The sequence below is a fragment of the Dermacentor variabilis genome, chromosome 6 (assembly GCF_050947875.1).
Source record: "Dermacentor variabilis isolate Ectoservices chromosome 6, ASM5094787v1, whole genome shotgun sequence".
In the NCBI taxonomy this organism is placed as follows: Eukaryota; Metazoa; Arthropoda; class Arachnida; order Ixodida; family Ixodidae; genus Dermacentor; species Dermacentor variabilis.
This window is the reverse complement of record NC_134573.1, coordinates 195887658-195909858: the sequence shown is the minus strand read 5'-3', so window position 1 is coordinate 195909858 and position 22201 is coordinate 195887658. Positions and strand designations below refer to the sequence as shown.

The following is a 22201-nucleotide window of genomic DNA, read 5'->3' as shown; positions in this document are numbered from 1 at the left end:
AATGGCCATAAGAATGTGCGCATGGACGCCACTTGGGAAATAAGCAATGTTTATCACATGCGAACAAATACATATAAAATAAAGTGATGCAAGCCATAATGATGACAGCAATGGGGCTTGCTTACAGACCTTGATAGCTGTAGCAATGTGACTAGCTCATACGATGTCGGCAGCCCATACCACTATAATTCTGTTTGCTGGAGCTCAAAATTTTGAGGTTCCAGCATAGAATTTGGTATCACTATTAGCACATTTGCAGTTGAAGGTACTCAAGCAAAAGCATGGTAAAGATCCGAGCACAAGCAAGCCATTAGCTGTAGTTAAAACTGAAAAAAGAAAAAGTTGTTGAATGTGTTCACTCAAGTAGTTTTTTCTTCTAGAGACCGTTCAAATGACACCCCTGAACGTGGGCGAAAGTACCTCCAAAACCTGTGTGGATTGTTAGTAATGAGGTCAGGGAATGTTGTGCTGAGTAGTGATGCTTTGCGTGCTTTAACTTTCCTCTGAAGCCAGCGAGAATGAAGGTCAGTTTATCTTTTAGAGGTTGATACGGCCCCCTTTTTCCTTTTTTTTAATGGTATGTCCAATTCTTTTTACTTTACGCTTTGCTTGAAGGACCTCGTGTGATATCCATGGGTTTTTCTTTCGTGGTTTGCAACATTTCATTGTGTGGTGAAGAGGAAGACGAAGAAGGCGCTCTTGTGTCGGCTGTGCGCATGATCAGCGTTCATCTACTGCCAGTGCTACTAGACTGTGCCTAGTGCCTCGTAATAAATCATCCTATTACATTTGGTGGAGGTGCGGGGTCCCCGGCCGCTCAATGTACTGCAAGGGTGGTCATCGAAGGCATTGTCTACGTTGTTGAATTTCTCGTGTTGTCATCATGTTCACATGACATTATACTCGGCTGGGACTTCTTGTCTCACCATCGTGCCATCATCGACTGTGCCCGGGCCGAAGTAGCGCTTTTCCCGCTTGCGGATGCCCCGCTGCCTGACCCTTCTGAACAAAAAGCCTCCAAGCTCACTATTGTGTCCGATACGGACATGCCACCCGACATGTGTGTGCTTGTGCCCGTCTCTTGCTCTACCGCGCCAGACGCTACAGTACTTTTTACACCGTCGCCGATTTTTCTACGTCACAAGGCCCTACCTCTCCCATTTGCCGTCCTCACCACTGTGTCTGGATTATCCTCAATGCTTGTGTGTAACCCGTCTCACAACCATGTGTCGTTACTGCGCGGCGAATCACTCGGTCGTGTTCAGCCCCTTGACCCGCTTCACATTCTCGATGTTTCCGACGACACGGCCTGTTATGAACTCGACGCCCTCACTTCTCCTGTGCCGTGCACATCATCATCATCATTGTCGTCGTCGTCAAACGTTCTTGAATCTGTCGTAGACGCCGATCTGCCGCCTCCATATCGCCAGCAAGTCTTCGCGCTTCTTCAGAATTTTCGCTCGTCATTTGACTGTGACCAACCATCTCTCGGGCGTACGGCAACCGTCACTCACAGCGTACACACTGGTTCCCATCCTCCGTTACGCCAGCGACCATACCGCGTGTCGGCAGCCGAGCGGAAGATCATTAACGAGCAGGTCGACAACATGCTGCACCGTGGCGTCATTCGCCCTTCCCACAGTCCTTGGGCGTCTCCTGTAGTATTAGTACGCAAGAAGGACGGGTCAATACGCTTCTGTGTGGATTACCATCGACTCAATAAGATCGCTCGTAAAGATGTCTATCCGCTGCCTCGGATAGATGACGCCCTCGACTCCTTGCAAGGCGCAGAGTACTTCTCATCTTTGGATCTTCGCTCCGGCTATTGGCAAGTGCCGATGGCAGATGATGACTGTGAGAAGACAGCTTTCATCACGCCCGATGGCTTGTACGAATTTACCGTAATGCCATTCGGGCTATGCAACGCGCCCGCTCCTTTCGAGCGTATGATGGACACCATCCTTCGCAACTACAAGTAGAAAACATGTCTGTGCTACCTTGATGATATCGTGGTGTTTTCGCCAGATTTCCCGACGCACCTCGTTCGCTTGCGTGAGATACTGACCTGCCTCACCTCTGCTGGCCTCCAACTTAACATCAAAAAGTGCCGTTTTGCTGCTCGCAAGTTAACAATATTGGGTCACGTTGTATCGAAGGACGGCGTGCTTCCTGACCCAGCCAAGCTTTGCGCGGTCGCAGAGTTTCCGACGCCCACTACTCTTAAGGCGCTCCGCAGCTTTATAGGGCTCTGCTCTTACTTTCGGCGTTTTGTGCGCAATTTCGCGACTATCATCGCACCACTGACCAATTTGCTTACCGCTACCAACGGCATCTCCGCGTGGTCACCTTCCTGTGACGAAGCCTTCCAGCAACTACGTCGCCTACTTACTTCGCCACCGATTCTTCGACACTACGATCCCACAGCGCCTATAGAGGTACATACGGACGCCAGCGGTATCGGACTTGGTGCAGTCCTCGCACAACGGAAAGACGGCTATGACGAGTACGTCGTCGCGTATGCGAGCTGAACTTTAAAGAAGGCAGAAGCCAACTACTCAGTAACCGAAAAGGAGTGCTTGGCCATTATTTGGGCGCTCGTCAAATTTCGTCCATACCTATATGGTCGCCCTTTTGACATTGTCACCGACCACCATTCACTTTGCTGGCTGTCCTCGTTGAAGGATCCGTCAGGTCGCCTAGGGCGATGGGCACTCCGCTTACAAGAATATGATATCCGCGTTGTCTACCGATCGGGCAGAAAGCACTCTGACGCCGATGCGCTTTCCCGATCGCCGCTACCTTGTGATGTGGCTTCAGTGTCTTCACTCTTCGCATCCATGTCAGCCTTCAACGTCGCTGATATGCCGGACGAGCAGCGTAAGGATCCCCTGCTTTCAACTATGCTGAATTTCCTCCACGACCCATCCGCCACACCCTCTTCTCGAACACTTCGTCGCCAAGCCGCTCACTTTACTGTCCGCGACAACGTTCTTTACCGCAGAAATTATTTGCCTGATGGTCGCAAATGGCTCCTGGTGATACCACGACACATGCGTTCTGACATATGCGCTTATTTTCATGCTGCTCCTCATAATGGTCACGCCGGTGTTCTGAAAACGTATACTCGGCTAAGGCAGCGTTTCTACTGGCACGGCATGTATCACTTCGTGCGCCAGTACGTACGCGCTTGCACGGCGTGCCAACGGCGTAAAATTCCACAGCGCCCTCCTGGTGAGCTACAGCCGCTGCCCTGCCCGGCTCGGCCCTTCGATCGCGTCGGCATAGACCTATACGGGCCACTTCCCTGCAGTTCCTCGGGTAACCGATGGATAATTGTAGGTGTCGACCACTTGACGCGCTACGCCGAGACTGCCGCACTCCCGGCAGCCTCTGCGCGCGAAGTTGCGTTCTTCATCTTGCGGAACTTCGTTCTTCGACATGGCGCACCACGCGAACTGCTCAGCGACAGGGGACGTGTCTTCTTGTCCGAAGTCATCCAAGCCCTTCTCGCTGCATGCAGCATCGTTCACCGCAAGTCTACAGCCTACCACCCGCAAACGAATGGCTTGACAGAGAGGTTCAACCGCACACTCGGTGACATGTTGACTATGTACGTCGCCTCGGATCACAGTAACTGGGACACTGTTTTGCCGTTCGTCACGTATCCCTATAATACGGCCACACAAGCTACCACTGGCTTTTCGCCTTTTTTTCTGCTGTATGGACGAGAGCCCTCGTGTACTAGGACACAATGCTCCCATACCGACCCGATGCTTCCGAATGCACGCCTGTGTCTGAAGCCGCCAAATACGCCGAGGACTGTAGGCAGCTCGCGCGAACCCTTATGACCGCTGCTCAAGGTCGTCAAAAGCTGCGGCGCGACAGTGACGCGCTTACACCAGTTTTCCCGACTGGTTCCCTTGTTTGGTTGTGGGTCCCGCCTCACAGCCCTGGCCTTTCGACCAAACTCCTTGCACGCTATGATGGCCCCTACCGCGTCATAGACCGTACCTCCGCTGTCACCTATGTTGTAGAACCTGTGACTACTTCACCCGACCATAGGCATCGCGGGCGTGACACGGTTCATGTCAACCGACTTAAGCCGTACTATGACCCCCTCATCCTACCTACGCCGTAAGTCGCCAGGATGGCTCCTCTTCTCTCCCGGGGGCCATTGTGGTGAAGAGGAAGACGAAGAAGGCGCTCTTGTGTCGGCTGTGCGCATGATCAGCGTTCATCTACTGCCAGTGCTACTAGACTGTGCCTAGTGCCTCGTAATAAATCATCCTATTACAATTGGAATAAGTTTGTTGTGCAGTGTAGTACAAATTGACTTAAACTGATGCCACAAAGTGTTGACCTCACAACACGTTTCTGAAGCTGCTTGGAGAAAAACATCAAACTTGTGTGCTAGCTGAGTAAGAATTCTGTTAATTATTTATTTTTATTTAGTTACATACCCTAAGGGCCCCTAGGGGTATTACATAGGGGGGAAATTTACACAATCCAAAGTTGCATCACATACAACAGAAAAGAGAAAGGCACGCACAGAAAACTGGCACATCGTACAGTTGCAAAAGGAAGAAAAACATCATTCGGCTTGGCATAACACAATTCGATAATTATGTACTCTGCTAACATGGAAATCATACATGAATCGAGTCACAGTCTTTACATTCAAATTACTGCACTGTTTTTGGTTCAAGATGGGCAAGTAGGGCTTTCTGGAAAGAATCAGTTTTCCGTATTGTCACAACGCTTTCTGATAACGCGTTCCATTCCTTAATTGATAACAAAAGGGGGGGAAGTTTGATATTTTACTGCTTTTGCGAAAATAGGTGATACCTTGTGTATGTGATCGGTACTTGTGGAAATATGATGCCCAGGAACAATGCGTGTAGCCACGAATCCTGAGTCACCAAAATATAAAGAGTGGAAAAAAGACAAACGTAAAAACTTGCGTGTAGTGTCAAGGTTTAAAAGATTAAGTGTGGGCTTTGAAAGGGAAATGCTGGTGTATGTTGAGTAAGAAGATAAAGTAAACCTAGCAGCCTTATTCTGAGCTGATTCCAGGCATTTTGTGATCTGCTCTGCAAAAATCAAGGACAGCACGCTCCAGGTTCAGTTTCAATATGTTGCTTTCTAGAGAGAGCTTACATTTAGAGCTTACACTGTCATCATCTGATATACCATTGACAATAGTCATCTCAATTGCGAGAAGTGGGAAATGGTCACTTGTGAGCATGACATTAACTATGCTATTTTTAGAGCCTTGTGAACAGCATGGTTGAGTCCAACAGCATGGTTCAGCGATTCCACCAACAACTCAAAACCTCGTTGACAACTCAAAACCTGTAGTGCAATACAGACTGGCAGTTCTTGCTGTGCAGCGGAGCTTGTGTTCGGCACAAGCCTAAGGCTTCCTGGCCAGTTCTTCGATACTTGATACTGCGATGCCAGCTCCATCGCTCGACAATGGGGACTCTGCCAGTTGCCTCAGGATTGCCATGAATATCATGTCTCCTGTTCAGATCCGTCAGCACTCACAACACACCTTCATCAGTCGTGCTCTCGGCGACTGCACGAACATCTTCCTGCGGCACGATGCAGTCTGAACACCTCTACAGCCACCTCGTGACATACCCTTTACGGTCATCAGCCACTGCCCTAGCATTAGGTCCTCTTCCTGAACAAACACGAACACAGTACCTCCCTGGACAGGCTCAAACTGGCCTTTCTCCAGACTGACACCATCGTCACAGATGACAATTGACCCACTACCACCTGACACATCGGTTTTGCCACTACAGCGCATTCACCTACCCAGCGCTCTTCAGTATCACTTTGTCAGAGCTAATGCAAAGAAGACCCAGCTCCAGTAGCACTGAGTTTTGAACTGTTTGTGTATTTTTATATCACGCTCCGCACACTGCGCAGCTGGGAGCTAACTTCTCCTCCTTGATGGGCGCTGCACGCGGAGCAAGTTGTGGCCTGCGGCCCAGGCCTGAGGCAAGGGGCACTAAAGGGCTCCCCCCGTAGAGCGGAAGCCAGAGGAGCTTCCCAGTGAACGTGCTTAGATGCGGCCGCCCAGAGTGACGAAGGGATGGAGGCCACGCTGAGTGGAAGGATTGCGAGCATGAGAGCGGCAACATAGGCAGGTTTGAGTCGGTCAGCAGCCAGAACGTCTTCGCAACCGTTAATGTCCAGCGTGAACATTTTAGGTCTACAAAGAAGTATGCGGAATGGTCCACCGTAGGCAAGGGTGAGGGGTGGACACACGTAGTCATGCCGAATGAAGACATGGCTGCAGGAAACCATATCCTGGCTGACAAATACAGACCGGTGGTGTCAGTGAGCAGGAATTACAGGAGCAAGGTCACGAAATGTGGCGCACAGCTCCCGGATGTAGGTGGAAGCATCATGGTTGCAAGGTGGCGACGACGGCAAGAAGAATTTTCCAGGAAGGTGCAAGGGAATGCCACAGACAAGTTCATCCAAAGAGCAACCTAGGTCAGCCTTCAGTGCTGACCGGATACCCAGCACGAAGAGAAGGTGGATGAGCCAATGTTCCTTTGGCTGATAAGTGGTGAGGGCAGCCTTCAGTTGTCGATGAAGTCGTTCCATCATGCCATTCACGGAAGGGTGGTAGGCGGTCGTATAGATGAGTCGAACGCCCAGGATGTTGGCAAGTGTGATGAATAGTGCCGATTGAAACTGACAGCCTCGGTCAATGGTGATGGCGGAAGGGCATGAAAGCTATAGCAACTGTCTCTGCCGTAGTGTCTGTAATGGGAAACACCTCTGACCATTGGGTGAAGCAATCCACACATGTGAGCAGGTAACAGGCTCCACGTGATGACGGGAGAGGGCCGACAATGACGAGGTGGACGTGGGGAAACCTCACATCTGGAGGCTGAAATGGGGAACTAGACGTGATGGTATGGTGAACGTCTGCATTGATGCTAGGCCAAAGAAAGCGAGTGGTGACTAGCTTCTGGGTCACATGAAAACCGGGGTGGCTGATGTTGTGCAGTTGATGGAAAATTGCGCGACGAAAAGCCAAAGGCCCGGAGGGTCGAGGAACACCAGTGGATGTCTCGCACATTATCAACGATGAAGAAAATGGAAGCGGGCACTCAGTCAAGGACAGGGACGTGGATGAGGAACAAAGGTGATGCAGCTCAGGGTCGTCGTGCCTGGCGGCTGCTAGCTCCTCCATGTCTACTGGTGGTTGGGCCGCCAGGGCATCAACACGAGAGAGTGCATCAGCGGCAGCATTTTCCGGCCCATGCACGTGATCGAGATCCACTGTGAACTCGGAGATAAAGCAAAGTTGTCGGATCTCCTGTGCAGTGTAGTTGCTGTGATTCCAATGGAAGGCAAGCATCAGGGGCTTATGGTCTGTGACGGCGTGAAAGTCCTGGCCCTCCATAAAGCGGTGAAAATGCTTGATGGCAAGGTACATCACAAGGAGTTCTTGACCCAATGTGCTGTATTTAGCTTCAGGTGGCTTCAGTTTTTGGGAGAAAAAGTCAAGAGGCTGCCAACCAGATACGTGTTGCTCTAAAACTGTGCCGAGTGCCATGCTCGATGCACCGGTGATGAGATGAACTGGGGCACCAGGAACGGAATGTATGAGCATGGTGGCGCCTGCCAATGCCTTCTTGGCAGTAGCGAAGGCAGATGTGACGTCCTCAGTTCACTTAAGTGGTGCAGCCGGATCCTTTCTGACAGCCAGTAGGTCGGTCAGAGGGTTCAGGAAATTATTACACTTCGGAAGAAAACGACGATGAAAGTTCAGTGCGCCCAGGAATTCTCTGAGTCTTCTTAGTGAAGTCGGGGGTCGAAAGTCTTGAATTGCCTTCGCTTTGCTGGCGAGAGGCCAGATACCTTATGGGGTGATAAGGTGGCCTAAGAACTCAATAGTAACTATGCTGAAGAGGCACTTGTTCAGATTAATGACAAGACCGTAATCATCAAGTCATCGGAAAAGGGCGCGCAGGTGAGCTTCATACTCGGAGCCGGATGAGTTTGCGACGAGATCATCAAAGTAGACGAACACAAAGTCTAGACCTTGCGTGACCTCGTTGACATTGCATTGAAAAGTCTGTGCAGCGTTGCGCAATCCAAAAGGCATCCTCACATACTCGAAGAGGCTGAAGGGAGTGGTAATGGCCATCTTCGGAAGGTCAGCGGGTTCCAGAGGAATTTGGTGATAAGCTTTCACTAAGTGAATTTTAGAGAAAATCGTGCCACTAGCCAATTTGATGTGAAGTCTTATATGCGAGGAAGTGGATAGTGATCTGGTAAGATGTCAACATTCAGAGCATGGTAATCTCCACATGATCTCCAGTCACTAGGATCTTTCTTTGGCACCATGTGCAGTGGCGATGCCCAGTTGCTTGAGGAAGGTCACACAATGCGGAGTTCAAGAATGCGCTCCAACTCAAGGCAAGTGATGGCAAGGCGGTCTGCAGACAGGCTGCGGGGCCAAGTAAAGACAGGAGGTCCAATGGTTACAATGAGGTGAATGATCCGAGTGCTTCACCGGTGACTCTGATATGCGGGGTCGTAAGATTGGGAAAATCAGTGAGGATTTTTGCGCATGGCGAAGTGGGTGCGAGAGCTTGAAGCCCCATTGGCGAGGTGGTGCAGAGTACACAATTGATGGAGAGGCATGTGCTGAGATCGATCAGGCGATGAGCACGCTTGTCTACCGCAAGGTTGAAGAAACTGTAGAAGTCAGTGCCGAGAACAGCTTGTGAGACATCAGTTTCCCAGTATGTGCATTCATCATGGGCTCTATCATTACAACAAAGCGAGGTTCATATTCTCTGCTAAGTTAACCCATTTCTTCTCTCAGAAGCCTCTCGTTTCCATGAGAACATCTGTGCTATGTACAAAAACATGACGTTATCATTCTCAGCTGGGGTTGAGCACTACGAAAGCACACAGTGTGCAAGCATTTATGTCATATGTATAAGCGAACACCAAGCAGCTTACCTGCTTGCATCAATGATTGTACTGTCCGAGACGGCATCGTCATCATTTCAAAACTTAACACGTCTTTGTGCAATGCACTTCAGATCAGGGCTTCAAAAATTTTCATATTTTGGAGTACGAATCAACACTGAGGTTTATTGCTGTACTTGCAAGATTGAAATGAATTTTTTGCTACCTTTTCAGCAAGAAAGTACGCCTCAGGCAATAACCAGAAATATGATTTCAACATAGGTAATGTTAGAATTTAGAATTAATGTTAGAAGGTGCCATGCTTCAAAACTGTGCAAATGAACTAGAAAGAGAGTGAGCACAGAGTTTATGTGATATTCTGTAGATTGAACTGCTGAGGCACAAGGTGGCACGACAAGGTGCAATGATGCCAAGAAGGCATAGTTAATGAAAGAAAGGTTCTTTGGAAGAGGTTGTAAGAGACAGTATTGAAACCTTGTCAAAGCATAGCCTCTTAGATCGCAGCTTTACCTGTGTTATAGTAGCATGCTAAATCCCCTACTTGAACCCCCCTCACACATTCAATGACTATGACTGCGAAAAGTGGGGTCTGCTACTGTCCCTGCAGTGTCTACTTACAAGCATCAGTGCCGCCACAACATTATGGCAGAGAGGATGCGAAAAATAAGTGTGCAAGGGTGGCATCTGCAACATGGTGCATAGCAGTGTGTCCATCGCAAGCCTGCACTTGCTACCATTCACAACATGCACATGTACAATTCCAGTGCAAGTATTTTGTTGCCATGAGAATTCTGACGGTAGCTAGCTCACCGTGCAGGTTTTTCTGGATGGGTGTTCCGGTGACACACCAGCGGTTGACTGCCGACAGCTTGAGGGCCATCTGGGCTGCCTTGGTGGCTGTGCCTTCCACCATCTGAGCCTCATCTAGACAAATTCGCCACCAGAGCAACGCTGTCAATGGGCACGGCGTAGGCAGGAACTTGCGTGGCTTACGGAACGACCGGCTGTTGGTACCTGAGGTAAAACAACCAAAGCATTGTGGTGCAGAAGCATTAATCCCAGCATCCTCAAGTGTATGCTTCTACTGCAACAGCTTCATGCCATGCAGCATTACCTTTACAAAAACTAATTCCTTTGATCGACAATCCTTGAACAGTTAAAGCTTAATAATGAACTTCAATATAACGAAATTCTCAATATAACTAAGTATTTAACTTTTAAAAACTTCTTGTCCATATATTTAGAACTTCAATATAATGAAGTGTGTTTATGCACAATTTCAAAATAATTAAATTCCATTGCCACCGCAAAGGAATACCAAGACCATCAATGGAAACTTCTATGCAGTTGGTGAAATGGTTGAATTACAAGCAGCTGCTTGCCCGCCACTTCTCTTCGACGTCTATCGCCTCCCGGACCCAGCCAGAAAACTAGGCACTGCAGCTTCCGGAGGTGAAGCTGCGTTGTCGACCCTACCCTCAAATCCTCTGCTCACGTTACCTACGAACCAAAACTTTCTTGACGTTGATGGCTATCCTGTCACTGCACTCATCGATACAGGCACACATCTTTCTATTATGAGTGCTGCCTTCCGACGACGACTCAAAAAGCTCCTCAACCCACCGTTGACATGCGTCGTCCGCGTTGTGGATGGCGGTACTGTGCCAATCGTTGGCGTGTGTACGGCACGTGTTAGCATCGCCGGCCACCACACCCCTGTCCTCTTCACCGTGATTGCTCATTGCCCCCATGACCTAATTCTCGGCCTCGAGTTTCTCTCCGCGCATTCTGCTCTTATTGACTGCTCTTCCAGTACCCTTCACCTTGAGTTGCCAATTCTCACAGAACCTTCTGACGCACCCCAATGTCGCTTACGCCCCACCGGCTTTCTTCGCCTGCCGCCAAAAATCAATAGCCTTTATTGAACTGTTGTCTTCCCCACCAGTTCCTGATGGCGAGTACTTTGTCACTTCTTTGCCCGACATTCCACTACAGTATGACGTTACCGTGCCTCACAGTATACTTACTATTACTGCGAACCGCACTCGCATACCTATCTTTAACTTTGGATTGGCAAAGCAAATTCTACCGCAAGGTATTTGCCTTGCCAACGTTGATTGTCTCGGCGAACATCACATGGCAGCGTTATCAACTGATGGTTCTTGCAAGCTTAGCAGGCCTCTCGCGCCAGCCTTGGGCGCCGATCCCAACATAAACAAAATGGTTACGACGGACCTGTCCTCTGCACAGGCTGAAGACCTTTGCCAAGTATTATCATCCTACCAAGATATTTTCGACTTCGACGATCGCCCTTTAGGCCGGGCGCTCGCGGTCAAGCATCGGATTCTTACTGGCGATGCTACGCCTATTCGCCGACAACCGTATCGAGTTTCTGCATCGGAACATCGAGTAATTCAAAGTGAAGTGAACAAAATGCTAGATAAAAACATCATTGAGCCGTCTTCGAGTCCCTGGGCATCACCTGTGGTGTTGGTTAAGAAGAAGGATGGCACATGGCGCTTCTGTGTACACTACCGTTATCTGAACAAAATTACTAAGAAGGATGTCTACCCGCTCCCACGTATAGACGACGCCCTTGACTGCCTCCATGGTTCCAGCTATTTCTCTTCTATTGATCTTCGTTCTGGATACTGCCAGATTGCTGCTGACGATATGGACAGAGAAAAAACCGCATTCATCACACCTGATGGCCTATACCAATATAAAGTAATGCCGTTTAGATTATGGAACGCCCCTGCCACCTTTGAGCATATGATGGACTCCTTGCTCCAAGGTTTCAAATGATCCACATGCCTCTGCTACCTTGACGATGTCATCGTCTTCTCGCCAACGTTCTACACTCACATTGAGCGTCCAACAACTATACTTGATGTATTTCGAAAGGCGAAGCTGCAACTTAACTCGCCCAAATGTCATTTTGGCCACCGTCAAATTACTCTTTTGGGCTATCTCGTTGACGCTTCCGGAGTACAGCCTGATCCCGACAAAACTTGCGCTGTTCGAGAATTTCCAGTTCTGAAGACAGCCGCAGATGTACGAAGTTTTGTAGGGCTATGCTCGTACTTTCGTCGTTTTGTTCCAGATTTTGTGACATTGCTAGACCCCTCACTAATCGTTTGAAGAAAGGCATACAGTTCTCGTGGGGCACTTCAGAAGCCGTTGCCTTCTTTCGTCTCGTCACTCTTCTAACCTCACCACCCATTCTCTCCCACTTCGACCCTGATGACCCTACAGAATTGCGTACAGATGCCAGCGGTCATGGCGTAGGTGCCGTCTTAGCCCAGCGTCAGCGTGGCCAGGATTGCGTTATTGCTTATGCGAGCCACCTCCTAGCACCATCAGAGTGCAACTATTCCATTACGGAACGAGAATGCCTTGCTGTTTGGGCGGTTGCGAAGTTCCGCCCTTACCTTTACGGTCGCCCTTTTTCTGTAGTCACTGACCATCATGCTCTCTGCTGGCTCTCATCGCTAAAGGATCCTGCAGGCCGGCTTGGTCGATGGGCTTTGAGGCTACAGGAATTTTCATATTCCGTGATGTACAAGTCTGGCTGCCTGCACCAAGACGCTGACAGTTTGTCACGTTACCCTGTTGACGACTCTGACTCCTCCAATATTGTCAGTGCTTCTTGCATATTCTCCGTATCCCAGCTGCTTCATTTCGCCGACGAGCAACGCCGTGACGCCTACATCAGAACACTCATTGACCGTTTTGAACACTCTCCGACCGATGTTGCTCTATGCCTCTTTGTCCTCCGCGACAGTACTCTGTACCGTCGTAACGTTCATCCGGACGGTTCTGAGTTCCCTACTTGTCAAACCTTAACACATCCACTCAACCGTTCTAGAAGAGCTTCACGATGCACCAACAGCAAGACACCTCGGTGTATCTCGAACCTATGAACATGTACGTCGCCGTTTTGTCTGACCGGGCCTTGCCCGTTCCATACGACGCTATGTCACCACTTGTGAACTTTGCCAACGACGCAAGAAGCCTTCCCAGCTTCCCGCTGGTTACGTGCAGCCGCTCGACATCGCTGCCGAGCCCTTCCGTCGTGTTGACTTACACCTTCTCGGCCCATTTCCTGAATCTACATCAGGAAACAAGTGAGTTGCAGTCGCGACTGACTATGCGACCCGTTACGCCGTAACCCGCACTCTTCCGACCAGTTATGCAACTGATGTTGCGGACTTCCTTCTACATGATATCATTTTGATGCATGGTGCTCCGCGTCAACTGTTAACAGACCGTGGCCGTACGTTTCTGGCCAAAGTCATTGACGACATCATGCGTGCCTGCTTAATACAGCATAAATTTACCACCTCCTACCACCCTCAAACGAAAGGCCTCACTGAGTGTTTGAACCCTTACAGACATGCTATCGAAATACGTTTCAGATGACCACTGTGACTGGGACTTGGCTCTACCTTACATTACCTTTGCATACAACTCTTCCTGTCTCGAAACTGCTGGCTTTTCCCCGTTTTACCTCTTGTATGGCCGAGAACCGACGCTACTACTAGACACTAGCATCCATCCACCACACCTTCAACTAGCACTTACGCCCGTGATGCAATCGCCCGTGCTGACCATGCTCGCCAACTTGCGCGCGTTCCTCTACAAGTGTCTCAAGACAAACAGAAGCAATGCTACGACCTCCGTCACCATGATGTCTATTTTGTGCCCGGCACGCTCGTGTTCCTTCGGTCACCATCGCGTAATGTTGGCCTTTGTGAGAAACTGCTTTCCTGCTATACAGGCCCATATCGCGTGCCCCGCCAAGTGACCGATGTCACCTATGAAATTGTTCTAGCCATGCCCACTACGTCCTCCACTGTGACAACCAGTGACATTGTCCACGTCGCCCGAATCAAGCCCTACAACTCTCCACACGCCCTGGATATTTAACAGTACCGTGATGGCGCTTTTGCTGCCAGGGGGGGGGGGGTAATATTGCGATATTATCTGGAGATACTCAAGAGACGAGCCGCCGCGAGAACGACGATGAAGTTGGTCTGTGCCTTGGCGCGGGCAAGTGTGGGCCTGGCTGTCTGGCTGCAGTGTAAATAGCCTGTAAATAGCCTCTTTCATCTGTGTCTTTTTACACGTAACAATATATACAGTGAAATCTTGATATAACGAACTTCAATGGACCGCAGAAAAGTGTTAGTTATTTTGAAAGGTCATTATATTGAAAGCCCCAAAACTAACCATTCCACTCATCAAAATGCCAGTACATCAGTTGTAAATATATGGGCTGTCCACGAAAATGTCCGTGTTGGCTCTCGGTCCACACTGTTGCTATTTTCCAGCGATTTAACCACCACGCACCACCGACACACCGTTTGGTAACAGCAGCACGTTTAAAAGAAACGACACCTAAAAAACCATGACAACGAGCAAGTTCCATGCTCCCTCCGAAGCCCAACATTTCTTTTAAATGTTTTTCTCTCCACACCCCTTGTGGCAGACACTGCAACTGCCTCAGTGGAGGCAGACGCCTGAACTATTCCAAAACACTAGCACAGTGTACACGACACTGTCTGGAAAGGGCAGGCCATGTGGCATCCCCACGAGCATCGAGGTGACATTTTTTCGTGCATGTAATGGCTGCAGAAAGAAATGCAAAAGAAAGAGGGACAAAAGATGAAGGACGAAGGAAAAGACGTGCCTCAGTGGCAAGGTAACACTTGCTATCTGGGTGTAGCATTTACTCGAATAACCTGATGTATCATCGTCCCAAAAAAGAAAGAAAAGTCCCCTACAGCGCCATCTCAAGTTTCCCGAGCCCATGCGCCGTGACATTGTCAGCTTCGCCTGCCGTAAAGAATACACTGTTTTCAAGAATCCCCGGATTTCAGAATATGAATTTGTAGTAATGAGGAGTTGTTAACATGAAACAACACTGTAACATGAAACAATATGGTAACATGAAACAATATGGTAAGATGAAACGAATAACCATCATTATTCTGATAACTTCGGCATTCTGAAGTTCATAGTACTGAAATACTTTTACATTGAAACTACGTGCAGTCAACAGGGGATTCCTGAAATGTTTGTTAATCGGAAAGATTCGTTTATGTGGTGTTTGTAGTAACAAGGTTTCGCTGTAACTAGCACACACTTGACCTGTGGGGTTGAACGTCTCATCAATTTGGCTGCATTTTCTGAACTAGTTTGCACGACAGCCGAGTTTTAAGGCGACTGCCACCAGCTCTGTGACAATGGCGTTCAGTAGGATGTTTTTGTTGTTCACAATGCCGACGACTTGTTTATAACACGAGGAAACGACTGCATTTACCAGCACCTAAGTGACATTATCTGGGTGCCTCAAGAAGCATGTGACGAGCTTTCATAAGCCCTCCCTCATTATGCTTCTCATCGTTGCTCATGTCCTTCGGTCAATCGCCTACCCCCCTAGAAAATTGTCATAGATCAAAAGTTACTGCTCCTGTTCTTTCTTTTTTTGGGGGGGGGGGGGGGGGCACTACTGTAAACTGCTTTCTGTTCAAGTAGCTGCAGCTAGCCTTATATGCCAAACAACATTACTTGCTGATATTGCTGTGATTTAAGTGTTGCTTGCCCTTCTGAGACAGTTTCACCTTCAGTACGTGAGATATCAATGTCGAAGTCAGCAATAGCATACATGAAGTGACATAGGCGCTATAACAGTGGTAAGCCAGCAGCAGTGCTTTTCCATAACCGTCAGCAAAGCCAATTCTAAGCCACCTCTTCCATGCCATTGCTGTATTCCGGGCTGGCTTGCCCCAAGGTCTAAGCTTAGTCGAGCACAGCTTTAAGCAGATAAGGATGTGTCAGCCTAGATGAACATTACCTGATGGCATGATGGAACAGCAAACGAGATGTGAGCATGTAGTAGCAGACTAGAGCAGCAGATAACAGATTACACTGTTCGCGTGCGATACTACCTAGCATATAAAAAAAATGAGGCTGGTAAACTGTTTTCTTTCACTCATAACTTTTGCTGCAAAGATTACACGTTGCGAGAGTAAAAGATAGTGTTTAGTATAAAACATATATTTATTTAGGAGCCAGAAATGTTCTGCTATTAACCCTTTCAGGGCCAGTGATGTAAATATATGGCGCCATGAACAAGTTCAAAATGGTCGATGCCATATATTTACAGCGCCGTCTGTAAGTGTAAAAAGCGCGCCAATTTCCAAATTTTTTCTTTCCTGGCATGTGCTGCCACTATGTGGGAATAGACAGAATTTTTTTTCTTGCGCCTCCCTCTCTCGGTTTTCGTTGCATGGCTTGTTTTAGAGCTAGTTTGCTCAGCCGTGTCTATATAATACCGCTCGTGCGTTGGCGCATGCACATGTGGGCGGCGGTTTGGCTTTTGTTCAGCGGGCGGTTTCGGCTTCTTGCGCTGTCTCATTACTAAACACTCAAAGGGCAGCCACCTGTTTCTCCCTCGTTTAGTGCTCGCAGGGGTGAGCATAGGAAAGATGCCGCCGTGCATGCGTTTCCTTTTCTTTATTTTTTGGGAGACTCGCGATATCTAATTGCCTCTGGTTGGTGATACGATGAAGATTAGCGGAAGTTTGTCACATGTTTTGCTTTTTTGATGGGCACACAACCACACAGATTTCTTGGGTGCGCTCACCTATGCAGTTCGATTACGCTATGGACGTAAATATTAGCGTAAGACCAGGAACATTTGAGACTAGCGAAATATTCTCGTGTGCGCATATTCTATGCCTTGAACTATAACAATGCATCAAATTTTTAATTCTTGTAAGTTTATTTCCTTTTTTTATTGTTATTGATGAATAAAGAGTACATAATACCAATGCAAAATGTTTTTCTCACTTTACACTCACCCTAGAAAATTTATGGTTGATTTTTTTTCTAAATAGGTCCCTCAGTAGAATTTGAATCTGCAATAAAAAAAATCGACTCTGGGCGGTCGCATATGGCAAAAAGAATATCGAAAATATATGAAAGGGTAAATGCATGATTCCCTACCAAAGTGATGCAATCCTCAGCTACCTACCCACCTACCTGCTCAGCAACTGGCTGTGCTCTCACATCCATTCTTTAAAATATTGCATGCTGCTTGTTCCGTGACGTAGGAGGCAAACCAAATGTTAAGAAAGCAAGCAGTTTGCCCAATCGTGTCCCAGTGCTTTTGCAAATGGAGCATGCATGGCAACCTCCAAAGCGAGATAGGTTTGATAAAAACTTAAGACCCGCACTTGTAACTCCAAGGCACAAGAGGCATCATGCTGCAAGCAACATGCCTTGATGATGGTGACACTGACAGGGAGACAGCAGGTTTCTCTGGCAAAACTGAGACATAAAGTCAAGGTTTTTTTATTTTATTTTATTTATTGATACTGTGATCTTTTAGAAGATCTTAGCAGGGTGGGAACATATAAGTACATTCATACAAACATACAGTTCAAGCAATCATGCCGACGCTTGAATTCAAAATGACAAAAGGACAAAAGGATAATCATGCTGGCTGCTGGAACAAAGCCTGACTAAAAAGAAAGATGTGTCAACTCACTATTGGCGTGTGGCAAGTCAGTGAAGTTGAGCTCCCTTTTGAGCACCTCATAAGTGGTCAGCACAATGTCATAGTTGGCAAATGTTGGTGGTGAGACAAAGCCATGGCTCTGTACACCTCGGTACTCCATCACGTGCAGCCTGTCATCCTTCTGGTGTCGTTCAATCTCTTCCAGCCACTGGAAGCTGATGCTTGATGGCGAGACTATGAGGGTCGTCTTCACTCTGATCTTCTCCTGGCAGACAGAGTTGCAACAACAAATTTTAAGCTACTATTTCATGATTTTGCAGCATACTGGACTGTTTGTCTTAAATGTTATTTTTACCAGCTTAGTATCCTTATGGCCCACATGTTTTGTGCTTCTCCATTTAAAACTGACGGCCCTGCTGCCTCATTGGTTACTATGCATCAAGACCACTGCTCAGCAATTTCTGAAAGTAGTTGCAGAAAAAAATGCCCATCCAATCCACTGTTTCAGAGCACATGCCTGTTATGTCAACAGGTTGGTTAGCTGGTGGCTGCAGAAGAAACAACAGAGTGGACGAAACAATCTCGCTGCACTCACAATGACATTATACTCTGAAAAAAACTGTCTTATACAGTCAAACCTCATTATAACAAAATAATGGATATAACGCAATAAGTGAAATTCCCCTTGAAGTCCCCCAAAGAGATTAATATTGCAGCACACATAATAATGAATATAACGAAGTAATGGATGTAACAAAGTAATTCTGGCTCAACTTAAACTTCGTTATAACAAAGTTTTACTGTATATCTGCACCAGTTCACCACCATTTGACAGAAACTCACCCTTCATAACAAAAGAACCATACGAAAATTCCTGTCCGTTTACTCCAGGCTTTACCACTTTTCATGCTGGCCTCCCAAGTAAGATGATTCATGCTTCTGCAGCATGATTGATGGCTGGCTGTGTCATTGCATTTGGCAATATAAAATTCCTCCAAGATTTCCCTTGCTACCGTATAAACTGGCCGAAGTCTTTTTCCAAAAAAGAAAGCTGAAGTCATCCCTTATCTTGTATAGCAGTCTTTAGCACATTGTGAGTTTTGTCTGGCCAAGTCAAGGTCAGGGGTCTTTACCTTGTAGTTCAAGAATATGGTGGTCTCCCAAAATGTCAGCAAGACCGCCACACTTAAAAGAATGTCGATTTATAAGCAAATGAATATTATTCCGTAGTGAACATCTGTGTTCTGACAAATGCGTATTTACGTAGTGACCAGTTCGAGTAATGAACATCAACAATTGACAGAAGCAAACAACGTACTGCAGATGTGTTATATTCATGAACAGTGATAAATGCTGAATCTTGTATTTCCCATCATCGACTCAATGACAGCAGCCTACGGCGCAGTTGAGCACACACTTTTCCAAGCTTATTGTGTGGATAAAAACACATCTTGAAGCCATGCCTGCAAGCTACATTTGTAGATTTATGTGCTAACTGGTGAGCATACAGTATTTATCAATGCACTGCCTTTTAGAGTCCTTGCACACACAGCCAACTAATTTCTGCACTGTTCTGCACAATATATGTTCTTTGCATTGTGCACTTAGTAACCTGGTTACCTGGTTTTGAAAACTTTCATTAGTTTTTCCAGAAATGATTTTGCCAAAGCCCTGCACAAACAACAATGAAGAATGCCACTCTTGACTACTTTTGGGTGCCCAGAACTGCAGCTAAGGAGGAGTTTTGTGGAGTGTGGACCCCCTAGACTTGCATGGTAGTCAACAGTATGACCGAAAATTGTATTTACCCTTCTTCAGGCATCTCATAAGTAAACACCAGTCCTTGAGAATACTCTCTGAAAAACTTGAAACCATCGCTCGCCATCCATATGGAAGAAAAAAAAAATTAAAAAAATTCGATCGACCCAACCCACTGACCAACCGGACCGTACTGAGACTGGTCTTATGCCATGTGACCCGATTGTTGTCTACTGACCGACTGACCGGACGGACCGCCCGACTGACTGTCATACAGTCGTTGTCACGCCATCACTGTCATACAGTTGTCATCATTGCATTGTCACCAGGCCATCACCGTAACATCGCTGTCGCACCATTGCCATCATTTCAGAAATTTCATCCAATTTTTCTTGCACTGTCGTTGTGATACCAACTTCGTTGTTCCATCAAAATAATTTCTCCTTAATTCCACCATAACTGTGCTATCGTAAATCTATCGTGAATATACCATCGTCGTCATGGCATTGTAATTGCATTGTGGTTATTTATTGTGATCACTTTTGAATCATCCCATCGCATAATGCCGTCATCTTCATAATGCCTTTGTCATTCTATCGACATCATTTCTCCTTTATAATTACATCGGCATCACTGCACGTGCCGTCAGCGTACAGTGCTCATCCTACCATCGTGAGATAACCTTGGCAAGTGATGATCATAACAAAGTGGGCCAATCACGAAGAACGACTGATCAACAATTTGTCTAATCAAGAAAGCTCCTAGTAGCAGTGTATTATGGTATTCCTTAAAGCCAATAGACCAGAACATATAAATTTCCATTTGCACCAAGTTTATTGGCTTGCGTTCCATCATTGTCCATCCCAACGATTATATGAGATTCAAAAGTGAGACGAAATGACTGGCGGTATGTAGGGAGTGCTCACCCATGCCTTCTATGTAGTATATTGCTGCACAGCTATTTAGAAAATATAGTACAGCCATTTATATCATCCGTTAAAGCATGAGCATGGTGATCAACTGTTGTACTTTTCTATATCTTCCTCCCTAAATGTGGGCAGCTGTTGTGCCATTCCCATTTGCTATTTCCAGCCGGATCCCTCCCTATTTTCCTAACTGTCCATGCATATGTGTGTTTTCATACCAAATATTCAAATAATAATCTGTGTTTGTTCGGCTAGCAATGAAATGAAATGGAATGCTTATTTCTCTCACAGTTAAAGCAGGCGGCAAGAGCAGATGCAGGGTAAAAAGCTGCAGCGCCTGGTGCCCATCGATCACATGACAGTAGCTTCCCAATAACCAAGAGCTCGACCTAGCTTCATGTAGGCTTAAGGGCTAATGGGCCGAACAGAAACAGGCTGGGCCTGAACCTTTCGGGTCCAAGCCGAGTACAAGCCAGGTTTAATATCACTGGGCTGGACTCGGGCGGGCCAACACCTAGTACTCTTGGGGGGCTCGTGCCTGAATAACTGGCCCGCACAGTGCTATAGCTGGCATTGTAAAAAAGAATGAATGAAATTGACTTCTTGCTCATTTTTTCTCTTGTGACAGTCCAATTATTTGGACATAATTGCAGTCCACACCGTCTGGAAAAAAAATATGTCGGCCATTCTACCACATTTATTCATTTCTGTGCCCTAAGTGCCATTTGCACACTGAAAATGCTTGACAAGTTCTTTGTTTTTCCATGCTATGCATTGCACACAGTAACATGCTCAAGCTTAAGTGTATATGTGGTTCATGTGCTCCGGTTTACTGTTGCCATGAGGTGACATGGCTCACGCACCAACACACCAACAGTCTATTTATTTATTTACAAATCCTGCCATCTTGCATAAGCAAGACATAGCAGGAGTGGGTACATACCATATTTACATGATTGTAAGTCGACTCGAATGTAAGTCAACCCCCCCATATCGCGTGTGACAGGGAAAAAAAGAAAGAGCATACCCGAGGGTGGCATTCGATAACAAAAATTTATTGTTAGCTGGCATGGTCACTGGAATAATTTGGAACAATCCACCCATTTCTTGGCCAACCCCCCATTGGGGGTAGAGGCCACACACGTGATAGGCAAGTGACAAATCGATGGATCGATGGACGAGAAATATTTAACTCCATGCAAGCAGTCCAAGGCATCATCGACACGTGGTAGGGGGTAGACATCTTTTCACGTGATCCTCTTTAAGTGGCGATAATCGACGCAAAAACACCAGGTACCATCTTTCTTTTTCACGAGGATGACAGGCGAAGCTCAAGGGCTGGCTGATGGCTCGATGACCCCTTTGCGGAGCATTTTGTCCACTTCTGATTGGATGACTCGACGTTCAGCATGCGATACCCAATAGGGAAGCCGATAAATAGGATTCACGTCTCCAGTGTTTATACGGTGGTGAACAACAGATGTTTCGTCTAAAGGCCTGTTGCCGAAATCAAAGATGTCACTGTACAATTTGCGGCAATGCGCGACTCTCACGCGTCCCCTGATATGCTGTTTTCCCGCATAGCTCCCGTCTCCTGTAATCCAGCTTCGCCGCGTGGCCTGGGCCCCGCGGCAGTTGGTGTGGTTGAAGCGCAGTACGAGAGATGGCGCGAGTGTTGTGCTGCTAACGCTGACTCCCGGCGGGGTTACTTGGGCGCGGGAAAGGAAGGCTCTTTCTCTTTGGTTCGAGGTCGGCAAGCAGCGTGGACGTTCCGCGCGTGTGCTGATCCATGCTTCTGCGAGACCATCTCACGTGGCCGCCTTTGAACGCGCCACCGTTCGCGTGACCGTACGTGCGAACAACCAGGCATTGGGATCCAGCATGGGGCGAACATATTTGCTCATTATCCGGTCGCGGTGAGTCGGACTTCTAGATTTGTTGTGCGCTCATCGGCATGTTTTGTGGATAGCAACTCGGCTAGCAGGCATTGATCTATGAAAGGTGCAATAAAAGCCCT

The 22201-nt window shown here is 47.4% G+C and overlaps 1 protein-coding gene across 7 annotated transcripts in view; it reads right to left on the bottom strand.

Annotated features, from left to right (window-relative positions):
• Positions 1–22201, bottom strand: part of LOC142586040 (E3 ubiquitin-protein ligase SHPRH) — a 444374-nt gene that overhangs the window by 353149 nt on the left and 69024 nt on the right. For all 7 annotated transcript variants that reach the window (XM_075697266.1, XM_075697267.1, XM_075697264.1 and 4 more), the window contains 2 exons: positions 17531–17765; positions 9784–9987 (listed from right to left, as the gene is read on the bottom strand). In XM_075697266.1, coding sequence (XP_075553381.1) covers positions 9784–9987; positions 17531–17765 — 439 coding nt within the window. The remainder of the gene's footprint in view (positions 1–9783; positions 9988–17530; positions 17766–22201) is intronic.